This window comes from Pelodiscus sinensis, chromosome 1, assembly GCF_049634645.1.
Source record: "Pelodiscus sinensis isolate JC-2024 chromosome 1, ASM4963464v1, whole genome shotgun sequence".
Lineage (NCBI taxonomy): Eukaryota > Metazoa > Chordata > Testudines > Trionychidae > Pelodiscus > Pelodiscus sinensis.
In genome coordinates this window covers 179755492-179775385 of record NC_134711.1, presented here as the reverse complement: position 1 = coordinate 179775385, position 19894 = coordinate 179755492, and the positions used below count along the sequence as shown (strand labels likewise).

Genomic DNA, 19894 nt, shown 5'->3' with positions numbered 1-19894 from the left:
TTTGGAAGCTTATTCCAGGGCTTAACTATCATTATAGTTAGAATATTTTTCATAATATCCAAGTTAAATTTCCCTTGCTATTGATTACGCTCTTGTTTGTTCTTGGCTTTGAAAAACTATGACTTAATGCTGACAATTTGGCCAAATACCACTTTGTATCTAATGCTCCATTCTTGGTTTAGGATTATTGAAGAGTATGGTTAGACAACACTCAATGTCTAGATGCCTTAAGAGATCTTTGATCTCAGTTAATCTACATTTCAAAGAGACTAAGGAGAAGATAATCTCCTGGCAAGGGAAGAAAATCCTTTGTCCAAGCTGATACTGTTAGACCCATCAATTGCTTTTGATCATTACATGTTGTTGACATGCCTGTGGGTAATAACAGGAGCTATTAAAAAAACAAAAAAAATCCCATAATGTGAAACCGTACATGGATCATCAGCAGTTGTGATGTTTAGATCCACAGCACTTTTTGCTACCGCATGAGCTAATTGTGTAATTAGTAGCAGTAGAAGGCTGTTACCTTCTAGGTGGCTATCCCACCTTAAATGGAAACACACGTTTTGCCAGTGATTCACATCTTGTTGCCAGACAGAGAAGTAAAATTGAGACCTAGGATTTTCTGGTTTAATTCTAGGTTCTGTAAGGAAGTGCTCTCTGAGGTTACAGACTCGTCTGCTCCTCACCTCCCCAACAGCTCCCTATTGCCTTTGCTCCTATCCATCCCTCTCCGGCTCTTGCCCCTGCCTAGTGTATGCTTTGAGAGTAAAGGTTACTGAGAATTTAGAAAATTCTTTGCAAACCCTGCATTCCTTACTTTCCTGAGATGGATCTTGGAGGACAGGTATAAGCGTCTAGAGCCGTGGTCCCCAACACAGTGCCCGCGGGCGCCATGGCGCCCGCGGGGGCATTTCAATGCGCCCGCCAGGTGCTCGGGGATGGCCTGGCCCCGGGCACATGGCGCACGGGCGCTTGCGGGGGGAGCGCGCTTGGCGGGGGGAGCGCCGGGCGCGCAGCACTCGGCGGGGGGGAGCGCCGGCCCCGGGCACGCGGCCCTCGGCGGGGGGGGGGGGAGCGCCGGCCCCAGGCGCGCGGCACTTGGCGGGGGGGGGGAGCGCCGGCCCCGGGCGCGCGGCACTCGGCGGCGGGGGGGGAGCGCCGGCCCCGGGCGCGCAGCCCTTGGAGGGGGCCCTACCCCAGGGCGTGCGGCTGGGGGAGGCTGCCCCCCGGGCGCGCGGCAGGGGGGGCCCCGCCCCCGGGTGCCCGGCGGGCAAACGGCCACGCCCCCTGGCGCCCGACAACCTAAAAAGGTTGGGGACCACTGGACTAGAGGCTTGGAATGTCAAAATGTTTCAGAGTATAGAGCAGTTGGAGTGCAGAGTCTCACATCTCAAGGGAGTCTCAAAGGAATATAGCCATGTTAGTCTGTGGCAAGACTAACCAATTTATTTCAGCATAAGCTTCCATGGATAAAAACCACTTCATCAGATGCAGATTCAATGCATCTGATTAAATGTTTTTGACCCACAAAATTTATGCCCAAATAAATCTGTTAGTCTTTAGGGTGCCAAAGGAATGTTATCCCAAGGAATGTTGTCAGAATAGAGGTCTGCACCCAAGAGTACACCTTAAAGGCCCAGATTTAGAAGCAGTCACTGAACGCTTCCCAGACCTAGCTGGTTTGAAGGGATGTGAAATCCAAAGATTGGCTCCAAAAATGATTGACTGGTTTGACTGGTTACCATTTCCTAGTTGGACTCAGTCAGGGATGTAACAAGGAAATATTTTCCCCATATAGGATATAGCATCGTTTAGTACTGTAAATTCATAAAAATTTACTCAATTCTGCAGTAGAACACTAAAACAGTCTAAATACTACTTAAAAAAATTAGTGGAATAAAGTTGTTTGTCATATAACACGACACCTACGAACCCATCATCCAAGTATTAAGTGGTGTAATACCATGCCTTGAAGTAACAATAGCAGTAATTGTCTAAAGAGGTGCAAATTGAAAAAATAAAAAGGTCAAGTATAACAGTCACATTCTGGCAACCCATTAAATAATATAATGCTTTAGACTTATCTGGCAGACAAGTGAAAAGTTATCCTATTTCCTAAATCCCAAGCAACTGGGAATCATGTGGAGGCAGCATGTTTGGTTCAGGTCGGTTGGTAAAAGACAAAAGGAAGAAACAGTGACTTAATTTGTGAAGTGCATTGAGATCAACTGATGAAAAGCACTATATATATAAGGCTAGATATTATGTTATAGTAAATCCTCGCTATTTGCAGTGGATGCATTCCTGACACCATCGTGCACGGCAAAATCTGTGAATAGTGAGGGTGGCGGAAAGTGGAGTGAGTAGTCTATTTCCCCATGGCTCCCAGCCACCGTGGTGAGCTCCCCATGGCTCCTGGCTGCCATGTTGAGTTCCCCTGACCCACACAAAAAGCTCCCAGCTGCTGCAGTCTTCCCCACACACTCACCACAGCCAGTGAATGTTACCTACTTTAATCTTGTAAATAACTCTCATCTCTTTTTTTCTAAGTAATAAGCATTTAGTGAGTTTATTACAAGACAGTCTTCAAGAGTTGTCTTTGGTTTTGGAGCTGAGTACAACTGACCTGAGGTAACTGACTGGTCCTTTGGGACTGGGAGTAACCTGAATATTATTATGATTTTCAGTTTTCAAATAAATAGCTCAGAGGGGGGATGGTGTGGGGGGGAACAAGAGGTAAAAAAAGAAAAAAAAAGAGAAAGTAATAGTCAATTAGAGTGTCCATGCTAAATGAAGCCTGGGCACTCATTAATAGATCTCAAAATGACCATATTGTTTTAAACCAATTTCAAAAGCCAGCGCGACAGGGAAGCTTAATTTCATTTACAAGTTTGATTCCTACAACAGAAGTCTAAACAAAGACGTTGACTAGATGGCCAGCTACATTCCACATCCTAATGACATAAAAAAACAAAGAGTACTTAAAGTGGGTACTAAGTATTCTTATCATCTTTAATTACGATAGATACTCTGACAATTTCTTTCCCCTTTTTCTTCCTTTTCCCCTCCATCCCCTCTCACTGCTAATTATTTGAAAATTGGACATCTTAAACACCATTCATCTGAAGAAGTGGGTTGTGCCAACAAAAGCTCATGATACCATCTACATTTGTTGGTAGTCTCTAAGGTGCTGCAAGACTATTTGTTGTTTTTTAAGTTTTTCCAGTTACAGACTGACACCGCTACCCCTCTGAATACTTTTCATGGTTAATGTAGACTACTGTTCTTTGAACAGACTAAAATATGATCTGTTGGCGCCATCTGGTGGTTTGGATTTCACTTTTTCCCAATTAAGGCAAGTTGCTTTTTCTGTGAGTTTTCTTAAACAACAGAAATCATATATCATGATGAAAATGTTTGATAATTTCTGACCAACTATCACCAAATACAGCAAATTTATTTCAATTTTGTGAAACTACCCGTATGGAGCTATCACACAACCTGCCTTTTGATTTAGAGAAAATGTGACTGAGTTGGGTCCTGTCCCACCATATGCACACACTTTTATGTCATGGGTGATCTGATTGAATTGAGTGGGACTACTAATATGTATAAAGTTAAGCACATATGTAAACATTGTAGCACTGGGGAGCCTCATGGATAGCAATATTTACAGAGTGATAATTATTTTTGTACATTAAGAAGTAACTTGTACAACATTCAACTTTTCGCATGTTTTGATGTTTACTAGTTTGATTAACCAATTAGCTCTTGATTGCTATATTCACATAGTACATCATAAATTATATACAGAATTTTACATTTGAAGAAGCACACATTGCAACGAGGAAAAAGAAACTGTTACTGAATTAATGCTATTCGTTAAAACTGGTTTTTGGAGGTTATATGAAAGGCGGGGACACTTTCTACTACTTGTCCAAATAATGAAAGTTTTAAGAACACTAATAAAAAGTGAACATTTTCACCAGAACATAGTTTGAAAATCCAACAGACAAACTGAAATACACTCAGAAGTGTTTCTAGTAGCAGAGTGCCATCTGGTGGAAAAAGAGAGTCCTTTCATAAAGAAAGATTATTTAAGGTGGTCAGTAATTCTTCATATCAAAGACTTGAAACTAATGAGACAATGCAGAAATATTAAATTGAATTGCACAATAGAGGGATCTCCTTGTTGAGCAGTGGTATGCTGTAAGGTTAATTCTTAATAAAATGCATATTTACAGCATATTTATCAAATATTTTATATGAAAAGCATGTAAATTAAGTGCAATTACTAGTTGGTACATATTACCAGATTTCTACAGTAAGGTCATAGCCTTTATGAGCACAGCTAGACTATAGTTATAACTAGACTGAAGTTGAGTATCAACAAAAATATAGACCTTCAAACTCCCACTGTATACTAGAATTTCAATCCATAATGTATTTTGACAACTTTCTCTGTCTTTCGAAACCAAAATGCTTGATATGTTTGAGGGAATGGTGCTGAAGTATAGCAATCAAAATCCCTTAGAAATAATTGTGACTTACATTTTGACACAGCAGATCTGACTCAAAACTCACAACCATTTTAGAGTAACTCCAGACTTTGACTTATAGGCAATTACTCCAGATATACAATAGTATAAGTGAACAGAAAGTCAGAAACATTTTGTCTTACAAGATGTTACATTTCTCTGCCAAATATATTTCTTAAAGACTCTCTAGCTTATCAAACTTCATTGGAAATAAGTATTTTATAATATCAATATATGATATGTATAAATACATATACAAGTTTATGTAATGTTGCTTAAAACATGAAGGAAAATGAGGGTCGAGACTGACCTATTTTGTTGCAGTGAAGGGTTGCCATTCAAAATGGAGTGTCTTAGGTAAATAAAATGGCACAAGTGTTCACTGTACCACAAAGGCCACATCATAGAGAACAATTGTTTTGATGTCTGAATTCTACCTTTACATTCAAGTGACACTGAGGAATTCTCTAAATCCAGAAGTGCTGGATCAATAAGTATAGTATTTCTGTTAATACTCAGACATTTGTTTATTGGTTCTTTACCCTCATTTCCAGAGAAAGGCCTTCATGGGAAGAAAAATAGAATATTAAGTCAATCGTCTAAAAATTATTTAAAATATATTAAAATTAAGTAGATTACGTATACCACTATGGTTAAAGTTTTAAAGAATATTATTGACTGGATCTACATAAATGTCTCTCTTTAAGCGATTTAAAAGGAGCTATTTCCCAGAACTACAGGTGAACAACAGATGGTAATCGTTCTGAGGACTGTAAAAAAGAAGGAACCTGGATGGACACTTTTTTGTAACCAGTAAGTCCTGTTCTTAGACATAACTTCACCTGAAGAATTGTTTTGCCTTTCACCTGTATTTACATAATATGCAGGATCACTATGAAATCTAAAAATGAGCAACAGGAAAGAAATATAAAATGTCTTTGCACTAAGTAAGCTATAGTTGTAATATCAGACAGTGAAACGTGGCTGGATCGGTTCAAAATGATCCAATTAATGAGGACATTATTCAACCGGTCTGAAAACTTCAGAAATGCTATCAACTGAACCCTCAGTAACACCACTGTCTGCTGGATCATTGGCCTTGAAAATGTAACTGCCTCGAGCACTTGTCACTTGGAGCCTGGGTCTGGCTGTGAGAGCAGAACTCGAGCGTTCACCTGCCCAAAGTCCGCCGTGGTGAGGGCTTCCCTTTCGGACACCGGGCTCTGAGCAGGGGAGGGAGGGAGGGACCTGGCCTTGCCGCCTTTCCTTCCGCATCTTTCCCGGGGACGTGACAAAAGCAACGCTCCCCTCTCATGTGCTCCTTGCATGTTAAGCAGTGGTCGGAGACAACGGGGCTGGGGCCCCAAGGGGGGGGGGGGGAGCAGGGCTTCCCTGGAGAGACAAAGGCGGCGCAGGGGGAATTTGGAGGGAGACGAAGAGACTTGTTGCTGGTGAGCCCTGCGCTACCTGTTTGCACCTCCCCGCTCAGGCAGCCCTGAGCGACCCCAAGCGGCTCCGTCCGACGTGGAGAACCGGAGCTGCTGGCAGCGCGCAGAGGCCAGCCTGGGGGGCGGGGAGGCGGCGACCGTGGCAGCTCGGCTGGCCCCGCTCTGCATGGAGCGGCCCGAGCACGGCGCAAAGGGCAGCGCGGCCCCGGAGGCGGGAGGCGCGTGGAGCCCCGCGTGCAGAGCAGCTGCGGGCCGGCCCGCCTGCCGGGGGAGCGCTGAGGGCTGCCTATGGCCGGGCGCCAGCAGCCGCGGTTACGCAGGCAATGAGCTCAGCGCTCCAGCAGCCCTGACCTAGGGGCGGTGCCTGGCGGGGGGAGTTGTGGGGGGCTGGGGGTGGGGGCTGCCAGGGCAAATCCCATAAAGGGCGGCCCGGGCGGCCCCGGCTCCTGCACTCACGCCGCACCGCGGAGGCGCTCGGAGCCCAGCGAGTTTGCAAAGAACGGCGCCTCCTTTCTCTCCCTCCCGAGCGGACCTGCCGCCAGCCGTGCCCTGAGCCACAGAAGAGACGCGCCGAGCCCGGCAGCTGGAGCCTCTCCTGCCACCAACTTTCCCGCCTGCTCGGCAGCGCAAGGACAGGGGGGAGCCAAGCCGGCGCCGGTAGCATCTTCCCTTCCCTGCAGCGGCGGCGCCCTGGCCATGGCAAAGGCAGCGCCTCCTGTGTAGTGACTCCGAGCCTGCTGCGGCCCCCCGAGCCACTGCACTCCGCCTGTGCCCGCCCGCGCCTCGCCCCCGAGCCAGCTGCTCCCTGAGCTCCCCCTGCGCCTCCCCGCCCGCCCGAGCACCGGCGCTCAGCATGGGGACAGCCGCTCCGCTCGCCTCCCTGCTGCTGGGGGCGCTGCTCTGCCTCTGCCCGCGGGGCGCCGGCGGCAGCCCGGCGCGGCGGGAGGAGCAGGAGCTGGTCGTGCCCGTGCGGCTGGACTCCGCGGCCGAGCCGGCTGCCAAGAGGCTCTATCGCCTGGACGCCTTCGGGAGGCGGCTGAGCTTGGAGCTGGAGCCGGACAGCAGCTTCCTGGCTCCGGACTTCAGGCTGCAGTACTTAGGCAGCCGCCCCCAGGAGGAGGAGGCGTCGGAGCAGGGGGCCTCGCTGGGGAATCAACCCGCAGCCGACCTGGCGCGCTGCTTCTACTCCGGCACCGTCAACCAGGACCCGGCCTCCGCCGCCGCCCTCAGCCTCTGCCAGGGGCTCCGAGGGGCTTTCTACGTGCGGGGGGAAGAGTACTTCATCCAGCCGGCCAACGCCTCCCTGCCGCAGCTCCACCTCCTGCGCCGGCGGCCGCAGAGCAGCGGCTCCAAGTGCGGGGTGACCGACCAGAGCTTCCCCCTGGCCGCAGAGGGGCAGCAAGCGCACGTGAGCCAGACAGGTACTGGGACTTGACTCCCTGCGCCTTCTCTCCCACTTAACTTCTTTAGAAGCCTCGGGCACCTCCTCAAGAGCCTGGTGCAGGGAGACCCTGAGGAGGGGTTTTCAAAAGAGCCTTCCTTTTGGCGCCTTTGAAAATGTCACCCTCTATTTCAGAGCACGTCCTGCAGGCGGGGATGGAAAATGTTTTGTACTCCTTTCCCACATCGTCAATATTTCTCTCAGTAATCTCTAGCTGCACTGAAGGCAGCAGGTTGCACTAGAAAAGGACAGAAGTGTAGACAGTGAAAAAGCCCAGCCATGCTCCTGGACACAAGTATAGTAGCACAGAGAGGGGAAGTTTCCTTGCATGACTGCCCAGAAGGAGCCTATGAATGGAAGAGTTTAATCATCTGACTGGAGCAGCACGTGGGAAGAGGGAGGGGAGCGGAGTGGAGGTGAAAGTCAGACAAGGACACAGTGTCCTACTAGGATAAGAGGTGGTACAGTTGCATGGGCCCAATAGCAATCAGGTTGCCTGTCAGTAGCCCGGAGCCCTGCACTCTGCTTTCCAAGTGGAGCTCAATGATTTCATTCAGACTTCTGAGTGGCCCTTTCATTTGCAAGGACTCACTCATCATACACCCTTGGCCAAGGTTGCTCTTAAGGATTCACTGCATTAGCACAAGTGTCTTAGTGGGCAAAATGCAGGTGTGCAGTCACAAGCTTGGTGTTCCATTTTAAGGTCATTCTGCCTTTAGTAATAAAATAATGTAAAATATTTCTCTGCCTTAGATGCAAATTTTGTTGGTTACTGTATTTTGTCCAAGTTTCTTCATATAATAATTTACAGCAATACATTTCTGAACAGGTTATTAATATGCAATTTTTTTCTTTTTTTCTTTTTTCTTTTTTAATATAGAAACTGGAAGCACGCGGAAAAAAAGATTTGTGTCCAGCCCTCGCTATGTGGAAACCATGCTTGTAGCCGACCAGTCCATGGCAGAGTTCCATGGCAGTGGATTGAAACACTATCTCCTAACTTTGTTGTCTGTGGCAGCCAAATTATACAAGCATCCCAGTATCCGAAACTCTATTAGTCTGGTATTGGTAAAAATTCTGGTCATCTATGATGAGCAGAAAGGACCTGATGTTTCTTCTAATGCTGCCCTTACCTTACGGAACTTCTGCAGTTGGCAAAAGCAGCACAATCCACCCAGTGACCGCCAGGCAGAGCACTATGACACAGCAATCCTCTTTACCAGACAGGTAAGAGAAAAGAGAGGGAAAGTTTTGGTCTTCTTACTAACATTTTTAACTGCTGTCTTCAGAAAAATTACATTTTGATTCAGTTGTCTAACGTTATTGACTCAAAACAGGCAGGATAGTAATTAGCCACCTTTTTATGATATTCTGTTATTTTAGATGTACTTTGTGTGCAGAATATTGTAGTCTGAATATACGTACTACTTAGGCCAGGTCTGCACTGTGGGGAAAAGGTTGCCTTAAAGGTTGCCTTAAGGTACACAACTCCAGCTACATAAATAACATAGCTGGAGTCAACGTACCTTGAGCCAAGCTTGGTGCTGTCTCCGCAGCAGAAGCAGAAGATCGACAGGCGAAATGCCGTTGACTTCCCTTACTCCTTGCAACAACGAAGAGTGCCAGTGCTGACGGGCGCACCCTCAGCATTCAATTTAGCGGGTCTTTACTAGACACACTAAATCAAACCTCAGAAGATTGATTGTCAGAGTGTCAATCCTCGCTTTAGCAAGATTTAGCATAGAAATTATAGATTATTTATAAATACAAGCCTTTTGCATGTTCCAAAGGAGAATTTTGTCATAATTGCTCCTGAAATTATGAATCATTATGCTCTTTCCATAAGTAAAGGCAAACTGCCAAGATTAAATGCGACTTGCCAAAGTTAAGTCTTTGACCCAGTTAAATGAAACTGCCTTCTTTTTTAAAGGATCTTTGTGGTGCCAAGACATGTGATACTCTTGGGATGGCTGATGTGGGAACAATTTGTGATCCAAACCGCAGTTGCTCTATCATAGAAGATGATGGATTGCAAGCTGCGTTTACTACAGCCCATGAACTAGGTAATTCAACTTTGACATAAGTTTTGAATTCATTTAAAGTAGCCTGATAACATAAAGGAAATGTCCTGTTACATAATAGTCCAAATTTTGGGTCCATTCTCTGAGGTGTTGAATGCCCTAAATGTCTTATAAAGTCAGTCAGGAGGAGACAGTGGGATATGGCAAACTGTAGAATTGGCAAGATAGCTGTATGCCAGAACTGTAGATTTGACTGAAATTGCAGAAACACCCTCTTTCTTAGGCAAAAATAAGGTGGCCTCTTTTTAAAATTTTGGAAATATTCATATAATTCCTCAAGTATCTAAAATAGTGTTTTAGTTCAAGGCTAACAAACATCCTAAAAATACTTTTTTCTTAGGTCATGTGTTTAACATGCCCCATGATGATGCAAAGCAGTGTGCTGATATTAATGGTGTAAGCCAGGATTCCCATATGATGGCGTCTATGCTTTCCAATCTGGATCGAAGCCAACCTTGGTCTCCATGCAGTGCCTACATGATTACAACATTTTTGGATAATGGTCATGGTAAGTTTTATTAAGCTTTCTATTTGAGTTTATACACTTACATTTAGATACCCCTTAAACTCCATCATTGCTTCCTAGTTTAAAAAAACATTAAAAATGAAACAGTCCCCTTCTTACAACACTTTCTGTTAGAGAACTCCAGTACACGGTTATGCTCTCACTTTGCTCTCACATTTAAGGAAGCCTTTAACTGGTTCACCCAGTTGTTGGTATAATGAAGGCTGAACAATTATTTGAACAAAAAAGCTAAGTGCAACTGAACAGGTAAAATAACTTTTTTCCTCATTCAAACTAGCTAATTGATTACTATTTTTCCCTCTAGGTGAGTGTTTACTGGACAAGCCCCACAAACCTATACAGCTTCCCTCTGATCTCCCCGGAACTCTGTATGATGCCAATAGACAGTGCCAGTTTACATTTGGAGATGAGTCCAAACATTGTCCGGACCCAGCTAGCACATGTACAACTTTGTGGTGTACAGGCACCTCTGGAGGATTGCTTGTTTGCCAAACTAAACATTTTCCTTGGGCAGATGGCACCACTTGTGGAGAGGGAAAATGGTGTGTGAATGGCAAGTGTGTAAACAAGACTGAGAAGAAGCATTATGATGTAAGTATTAATCTAGAAAATTCAATAACATTTCAGTGAGATACATAGTTTTGTTTTCTAATAGGGAATAAATTGAGGGTGATAGCTAATAAAACATAGAAGGAATCTTGTGCAAAATTTATTTAACGTTTTGGTGTGGTCATTAAATATATTTGATCTCTGTCATTTTAGACCCCTGTCCATGGAGGCTGGGGATCATGGGGACACTGGGGAGACTGCTCAAGGACATGTGGCGGTGGAGTGCAGTACTCCCTTAGAGAGTGTGATAACCCAGTCCCAAAGAATGGAGGAAAGTACTGTGAAGGCAAACGGGTGCAATACCGATCATGTAATATTGAGGACTGTCCAGATAATAACGGTAAGTTGGAGCTGATCTTTGACATGGAGGAAGGTATGCACAGGGCAGGAGAGATGATAGGGAGGGGAAAAGACAATTAAAGATGAAGGTCTAATGTCTACCTACTTTTTCTCCCCTCTGTATAGGCAAAACTTTCAGAGAAGAGCAATGTGAAACACACAATGACATTTCCAAATCTCCTTTTGGAAGTGGACCAGCAGTAGAATGGACACCCAAGTTTGCTGGAGTCTCTCCAAAGGACAGATGCAAGCTTGTCTGCCGAGCAAAAGGCACTGGATATTTCTTTGTTCTGCAGCCAAAGGTGTGTTTTAAATGTGGTGTACATTGAATTTTAAGCAAGAATTCTTACCTTTTCTGATTTATTTTTAAGCGGTGTCAAAGGATGTGCAAACTAAAATATTTATTCATAAGCTTTTTAAAACCTCTAGGAACAGATTTTCCCTTCCTGTAATGTAATCCCATCAATACTAACTAGTTTTAAGTATGCAGACATGTTTCTTTTAAACTTAGTCACAGGTTTTTAAACCCACATACACTCCTCAAATTTTATGACACTGGGATTTCTACAGAATATTGGGTTTCTATACTTTTTATTAAATGTTTCATAAGTCCTTCAGACTCAGGTTAAATATCAGCTCTTCATCTTGCATAATTCCTAAAAGGCTGACATCTTAAAATGACGAAAAGGAAATACTTTCTTGGTAAATACATGTTTAGACAGGGGATCTAATTATCATAGCATATTGGAAACTAATAGCTTAGCAAGATTCAGATAAGGAATAAATATATTTTCAAGACTAGCTTCTACAACTGTGTGCCTGGTAGGATACTGTTGAAAGGGCTACAGGGCTATCAGTCCTTATTCTTCATAGCCCAAGACTGTCCCCAACTGATCTTAGGAAGAATTGTCCTGCCTTTTATGAGCTTAAACAATTTAAAGTTCTTCCTTTGATACACACTGACACTAAATCAATTTTTCATCTTATCATGGCAAGTGAAATGAAGTTGCACTGCATACTTTAAATAAGTGTTAAGCCATCTTCAGAAAATGAAGGGGTAGGAGACATAATACTTCCATGTTTTACTTTTATTACCAGTGTTTGCAAATAAAATGTCCATATTCTAATCAAAGGCACTATTACATTTTTTTTAAAGGTTGTAGATGGCACCTCATGTAGCCCAGATTCCACTTCTGTCTGTGTTCAGGGACAATGTGTAAAGGCTGGCTGTGATCGTATGATAGGCTCCAACAAGAAATTTGACAAATGTGGTATCTGTGGAGGCAATGGATCTACCTGTAAGAAAGTGTCAGGCACACTCGTTAGTGCAAAGTGAGTTTATAAATACTGTTACTCTTTTTTAATGTGCAATAGTTAATATTTTGCAAAACAACCTTTCTGTTTAAAGACAAGTGTATGCTCCGTTTACTCTTAGAATTGAAAGTTGTCTTTTACAATCAGTTCATTAGTTATAAGTTTGAAGTAAAATCTCAATTAAATTAGGTGCATTATACAAGGGCCTCCTGTATAGTAGCGGTAATTTAGAATGTAATTCAACAAAGCATTTATGCACATGCTTGTGTCCTATTGAAATTAATCCGACTTGTGTATGTGCATAAGATAAAGCTTTAAATTTAGTGTTTTGCTGAATTGAAGCCTTAATCAGTGGAAGACTAAGGATTCAATATTTGCATTTTGTTCCCTGTAGACCTGGTTATCATGATGTTATCACCATTCCCACTGGAGCAACCAACCTTGAAGTTAAGCAACGAAATAACAGGGGTTCACGTCATGATGGCAGTTTTCTTGCTATTAAAGCTGCTGATGGCACATATATCCTTAATGGTGACTACACCCTATCGACATTGGAACAAGATATTACTCATAAAGGCACTGTTTTGCGATACAGTGGCTCATCTGCAGCTTTGGAAAGAATTCGCAGCTTTAGCCCACTGAAGGAACCTTTAACTATCCAGGTTCTTACTGTGGGTGACTCACCTCAACCTAAAATCAAATATACCTATTTTGTGAAGAAACCACTACAGTCTGTGTCTGAGAGAGCTTCCAGCAAAAAAAAAGAATCTTTTAATGCCATCAAGGAGACAATCTTATCTGAATGGGTTATTGAAGAATGGGGAGAATGTTCAAAATCATGTGGGTCTGGCTGGCAAAGAAGATCTGTTGAATGCAGAGACCTTAATGGGCAGTCTGCCACAGACTGTGCAAAAGAACTCAAACCAAACGATCTCCGACCGTGTGCAGACATGCCCTGCCCACAGTGGCAACTGGGAGACTGGTCACCATGTTCTAAGACATGTGGGAAAGGATTCAAGAAGAGATTATTAAAATGTATGTCTCACGATGGCAGTATGTTGCCACAAGAAAGCTGCGACCCTTCAAAGAAACCTAAACATTTAATAGACTTTTGTAATGTTACAAAGTGCACTTAAACAATATCCAGTTGGAAAAGCTGAAGTTTTTTTTTTTTTCAAACTGTGCACTGAAAACAAGAGAGCTAGCGGTAGTATGTATGTCTTGCATATTAAAATCATGGTGAGGACTCATTGAGAGGAGACAGTACACATTTTAGGGTAGTGTTGCATCATAAAAATATCCTGCAAAGTGCAGATTTGATAGTGACATTGGTTTGTTAGACTAACTTTTTCATCTTCAGTACATAAAGCCCTAAGGCATTATAATTTCCTGTTTAAGTCAGTTACAAGTTAAAGACAACATAAGCAGGGGCCAAATTGAGTTTAAGCAAGCATTTTAGATCCCTCTCCCACTTTAGATTTGTGTTGCGGTACTGTTCAAGTCCCCAGGTTTTTTATGTGGATGGCTTGGGAGGGGGAGGTACAAGGGAGAAGATAGCTTTTGTCTAAGCTTAAAATAATTGGTCAAGGCTTACCTACCTCACAAAAAACATAAAACAGGATTGGAAAAGGAGTGTCAACTACATTGCTCATGGCTGCTATTGTTTCAGAGATTAGTTTTATTTAAAAATAAAGCCATATTCTCCACAAGTGAGGAGTTAACAATATCAAGAACAATCATTCTAACTTAACTTAACCTGCAGACAACTAGAATGTTCTTTTTTTAAGCATTTTTGTATCTCCCCAATGTTTCTATCCATTTCTCTCATCCATGCCAATGTAGTTATTCTGACATGCATAACTTACAAAGTTGGAATAAGTGGCAATCTCCATAGAGCAGGTGGCAGGTGTTTGGTGCCTCCTAACCAAACCACTGGTTTCTTTGGTTCCACCATACTGTCAACCAAAGTTATGGCAGTGAAGATTTGAACGCTGTCTCAATTTTAACTTTTACCATGTTCCAGTCAATACTAGCTTACTTATTTGTGTTATGCTAGAGACAGATCAAAGGAAAAAGAAATTCCCATTATGAATGGGAATCTCTAATATCTCACTTCTAATATTTTTATAGTGCTCAAATCACTTTTTTTAAGGTGGGAAAGACAAAGCTGAAGGATAGCAGGTCCATCCACAGCAGTACACTAGGAGTTGTATAATTAAAAGTTTGTGCCAGTCCATAGACTATGAGAGAATATGGCTTTCCATATGTATATATTAAAATATATTACTATAGATTATATGTACTTTATAAGTATTTTATATTTCTTTTCCTTCTGGGAAGGGGTATAGTTTGTAATAAATGTGCATAATGAACCTATTTATTTTTATACTTCCTGTGATCTTCTAAGTTATCGCTTTTTTAAAAGGACATCTATAACAAGGATAGAGTATTTATATGGTATATGTTACTAGAGCTAATAAATGAACACTATGAATTTTTGAAATTGAGTGGGTTTTTTATTTCTACTTTATTTTTACTCCAATGAAAGTACTTGAAATCTACAGCAACACTTTCAAAAATGACCAAGGCATGCAGACGCCTAAGTTTAATAGGTACTTTTGAAAACTTTTCCCATAATGTCATCTGCAATGGTAAAAGAGTAATCTTGTGTCTTGTTCTTTAAATACCAACAAGGGGCACCACAATTAATTCTTTTTTAAGAGAAAAACATGGAATATGAGTTATTACTGACTTTTAATTGGGCTTACAGATGGGACAGAGCTTTTTCTGCTAGTTTGTGTTTGTAACAAACAAAATTTCAACAGAAATTTTATCTACAGTACTTTAAAATGCATTATTGGAAAAGATGCATTTAAGTTAATGATGATTAATGAAAGTCAGAGGTTCCCTTAAGCAAACTTCTTGAGGTATGCTAAACAGACTTTTTTAGTCAGAGACACTCTTTTAATGAGAGATACATAACTGCTCCAACATTTTTTTTGTCACATGCTCAATAATATTGAAATACAAATCAGAGTTTAAAGATCCAGAAACTGAATTTTGCTCCTTTGACTCAGTAATCCACTGAGCTCAAGAGAAAAACTATTTACTGAAGTCATTGGCAATTTTTGTCTTTATCTTTTAACGGAGCAGGAGTATGCTCAGTGTGAAAATTACAGGCCTCTTCCTGCTCTCTTAAATCTAGTTGAAGTTACATCTGTTAAGAGAAAATAAAATTTGGCACCATGTCCTTTTGAAATCGGTGCCCTGACAAATATTTAGCTTTCTGTGATGTGAAGCAGTAATTCTCTGTTACTCCACGGGTGATATTCTGTCCCTCTTAAAGTTAGTAATACCAGGATTTCACCCTTGTGTGACATTGGACATGTTCCTTACTATGCTAGTCATAGGATCTGAATTTGCACTAAATGTGACTGTTCTTAAAATATTTTATAGGGATGTTAGATATCGGATAATTGAGTAGTCGTGTAACTGCATGAAATCCTTGCAGTTACACGGCTATTTGATAGTCCCCATGGGTGTGACTGGCAGCCAATGCACTTGTGGCTCTACTTTCAGGGTGTCCCCTGCCACCCTGCACTGCTGCTACTGTATGAGAGACAGCAGCATAGGGTGGCAGGGGGAGCTGGTCCACAAGGGAAGCCAGTTTAAAAACCAGCTCCCTGCACAGACCAGCTACTCTACATCCTGGAGTGGCAGCAGCCCCTCTCTGTTTGGGTTCCAAGCTCCCCATGGACAGAGGCTGCTCTGCAGAGTCAGTACTGGGGGGAACCAGCTTTTAAGCCAGCTCCCCCAAGCACCAGCTCCTGCTCCCCCCACCCCTTGCTGCCTCTGCTCCAGAGGCAACAAGAGGGGTGAGGAAAATGTGTAGTTGAGAAAATTAACTGATAACCCTAGGCTTTATCAGTTAATCGAATAGTTGACTACACGTAGATATCCTTAATATTTTATAGTGTTTATTTCTAACTGTATTTGTGGTTTCAATTCCATGGTCTTTCCATGAGAATTGTAGGACTAAATATTGTTTTAGTGGATCTTATTTTTATTAAATCATAACTTTAAAAATCACAGTTGATAGGTAAGAAATCAAATATATGACCGTTTGTCTTTTTAGCCATGTTTTAATTTTACACTGCACCTCTTCTCCCTATGAAATTTCCTAATACCAAGTGCACTTAGCTGAAGTGCTTAGTTATACTTGTACAGTTCATACTGTCAACTTGTGAACCTAGTAAGTTACAGTAATAAAATTCCAGAAATGTGCTGTTGCTAAGGACTTGGCTTTGGGCCCAAGAACTCTGGTTGGTAGTCAGTGCCTTACTTAATACTACGTGCATCAACCAAGAACAAATGTGCAGCATGGTGCTAACAAAAGTAAAGGAAACTGTTTCTCACAAGCATAGCTTTGCAATTAAAAGCATTCCATGGTGCTGACATCCTTTCCTTTTCCTCTCCCCAGTCCCAATAAAAGGTTTAAAAGTCATTTTTAGAGAGAGAAATTATATTTTATATACACTCTCTCATTCATGCTGAAGGGAGCTCAAGAAATTAAATGTAGCAGATTCCTATTCTTGCAAAAGGTTTCATCATACCTTTTATTTCTCTATTTCTAAAGTGCTTATGCCCATATTATGTGAGTGGTCTAGTGACTAGAATGGTCATTATCTTTAGCTAAGATGTAAATAAGGAGGTGATGGGGTGGGATTCTAAGCATATTTGTCCTATACTAAAATTAAATATACAAATGGCAATTTTTTGCAGTAATAAAACTAATGAAATAACATGTCATGATATAATAGGCTATTTCTTATATTGGTGCTAATGGCACAATAAACACAAACACATCCATGGAGAGGTCAGGTCATTACCAAAATTTGTAACCCAGCTGACCAGAATTACATTTTTAAATTATAGTTTTCTAGTTAGAAAACAGTAGCAATGTTTTTCTTTTATCAGTTTATGAACTATTAATCAGTTGTACTAAAACCCTGGAATATGTCTTGTAAAATTACTTTTTTAAAGAAAATATGAGATTTGGTTAATGAAAGAGCCATGTACCCAATACTACAGTATAAAAACAGTTTTAAAAAAAAAAGGCTAGATCCACAAAAGGATGCCCTGCTACACAGCAAGGGAAAATAAGCAAACAAGCAAAATAAGCTGGACATGATTTATCTGTGTGGCAAGTGAGATTGCAGAGCAATTAAATATATCCTGTGTAGTGACTCTTCCAATTTATAGCAACGGACTTGACTGCATAGTATTCCTTGTGAATGTGCTTTTTTTATATATAGTAAGAGCCTCTAATCATAATTACTGACTTATTTAATACAAAATTAGGTATAGAAGTGGAGAGGTTGAATATCAGGGTGTTTATTTAAAGCCCCTATTTTAGCATAGGAAATAATGCTAAAAGGTATCTAAAGCACATTTCTAGTACCTGATCCAAAGCTGCCATGTATCTCAAAGCAAAGTATCCTATTGTCTTCAGTGGGCTTCAGATCAGGCCTTTTGCAAACTTCAGATGATGGATGGTTTTACTAGTTTCCTCACCTGACAGCTTCAGAGTTAATCACCATAAATATTATAACCTTCATGGCCTTTCCCTCAAGCTTCATACCTGGCATTGTTCATTGGGCACATAGGTATTGGCAGCTTCTCCAAGAAGGCAGATGATGAGTAGGCACTCTTTCCTTTTCACATCCAGCATTTCCTTCTGTTTCCTGTTCTTTTTTTATTCTCTCCATCACCACTGCCATCATTCCTTTTAATTTGAGGTTTAGTTCCATATCAAAAAATGTGCTTTTAGTCCTTTAGAAATTGGGTATGAATGAAGGAGAGATGTAGTTACAAGAATATTTATTTTGCAAATCCCCCTTTTCTCTTTCACTTTAACCCTTTGGCAATTGGCAAAATCTATCCAGATTTTAACCGAGCTAATCTTGCCTGTCTCAGCAATACTACCAGCTTGGATCTTCTGCCAGAAAATGTACAGATGTGCAATCATACAAGATGAAGCACGAGTCATAAAATACTTTATGCAGCATTGCTACATGGAAGTGCTGAAATGAATTAAATCTATTTGTCTTAATCATCCCTTAGTGCACAGGATAGTGTAGAGCACTGAACTATCTCCCAGTTACTGGCAGGAGCAACAGCACTGTTTCTGGTGATAGTGCAGAGGATAAGTGAGAGTACTGAACTTTTCCCAGTATGGGGTTTGCAGTTATAAAGGGTCTGTGATCCAAAGACTTTGGTAGTCTTCTGGGAGAAGGTCAGTGAGCTTTGAGTCAGGCCTTCAATCTTGTAAGCTTACTAGACTCAGCCCTATTTTCAAATATGGGCCTGTAAGTTAGGGAGCAATTGAGCATACAAGTAGTACTGTGTATATATAAAGGCCCTTCTCCAGCTAATTAGAATGTCCATTGTGATATCTGTAATCCAATTAAGGCTCCCCCATCTGGGAAATGGACCTGAAATAGGGATAGATGTCCATGTCACTGCCAAGGCTAGGGAATTTGGAGCTGAAATTTTGATTTAAATGATTATTGCATTACTAAAAGCAGAATTAGAAAGGGCCTAATTTGTTCCTAAAGCTAGAGGATCAGGGTCTAATAGAACATTGTTTCAAATGTGTTAATGATAGATGAAAGAAGCTGCATGGTAGGCATGCTGCCCTGTTCCCATTCCCACGCTCCAGGGCTACTTGTGAAAACCATCCATGTGCAACCCTCTATGTTTTATTAGGGTTCAGAAACTGGGTTTTTTGGTTCAAACATTTGCATAATAGGTGCTTTATAACAGAATATATTGTAATGTCTGAAATGAGATTCTGTTCCCCAAACCTCCAATTCAAAACAAGCACCATCAAACAGTATGAGGCTTGAAAAAGTACACTGCAATAACCCTTGCCGTTTGCAGTGGATGTATTCCTAAAACCTCTGTGAATGGCGAAATCCACAACTAGTGGGGGGTGGAGGAAGTGGAGAGAGTGCTCCATTTCCCTGTGGCTCCCAGCCACTATGGTGAGCTCCCGTGGCTCCTCGTTGCCGCAGTGAGTTCCCCATGGCTCCTGGCACCACTGTGAACTCCCTGCAGCTCCCATCATTGTGTTCAGGGCCCCTCTCTGCAGTGGCCAGAAGCTACGGGAAGCTGATTGAGGAGGCCGGAAGTCATGGGTGGTTCACTGCAGGGCCAGGAGCTGTGGGGAGCTCACTGTGGGCTCTTGGCCCCAGAGGGAGCTCCCCACAGCTCCCACACATGACAGTGAGTGTGGAAGGAGGGCCCTAACTGCTGCTGCCTCCCCGCAACAGCCCTTCCCCCCAATGCCACAGTCCCCCCCCACTCTGGAGGGGGTGGGGTGCAATAGGGAAACAGGGCAGGGCGGTGGCAGGAAGGGACAGGGCTGAGGAACGGGAGAGATTGTGAATAGCAATTCTGCAAATCACAAGGGTCTCCTATATACTTTTGCATTTAAACTTTATATGCTTCGAAACTCTTCCTAGAAAGGCAGGTGCTGAACTGCCACAAAAGCAGTTATTCCTATGACATATAGAGAGAGAGCCCAGTTTTGA

The 19894-nt window shown here is 42.3% G+C and overlaps 1 protein-coding gene across 1 annotated transcript; it reads left to right on the top strand.

The window, feature by feature from the left end:
• The first annotated feature begins 6391 nt into the window (after window positions 1-6391).
• ADAMTS1 (ADAM metallopeptidase with thrombospondin type 1 motif 1) lies at window positions 6392-14802 on the top strand. Its single transcript, XM_006128871.3, has 9 exons — window positions 6392-7410; window positions 8311-8657; window positions 9361-9493; window positions 9852-10019; window positions 10342-10628; window positions 10800-10986; window positions 11112-11287; window positions 12142-12317; window positions 12694-14802. Exons 1-9 carry the CDS (start codon window positions 6843-6845, stop codon window positions 13433-13435), a joined length of 2784 nt encoding a protein of 927 aa, XP_006128933.2. The 5' UTR covers window positions 6392-6842; the 3' UTR covers window positions 13436-14802.
• Window positions 14803-19894: the final 5092 nt, after the last annotated feature.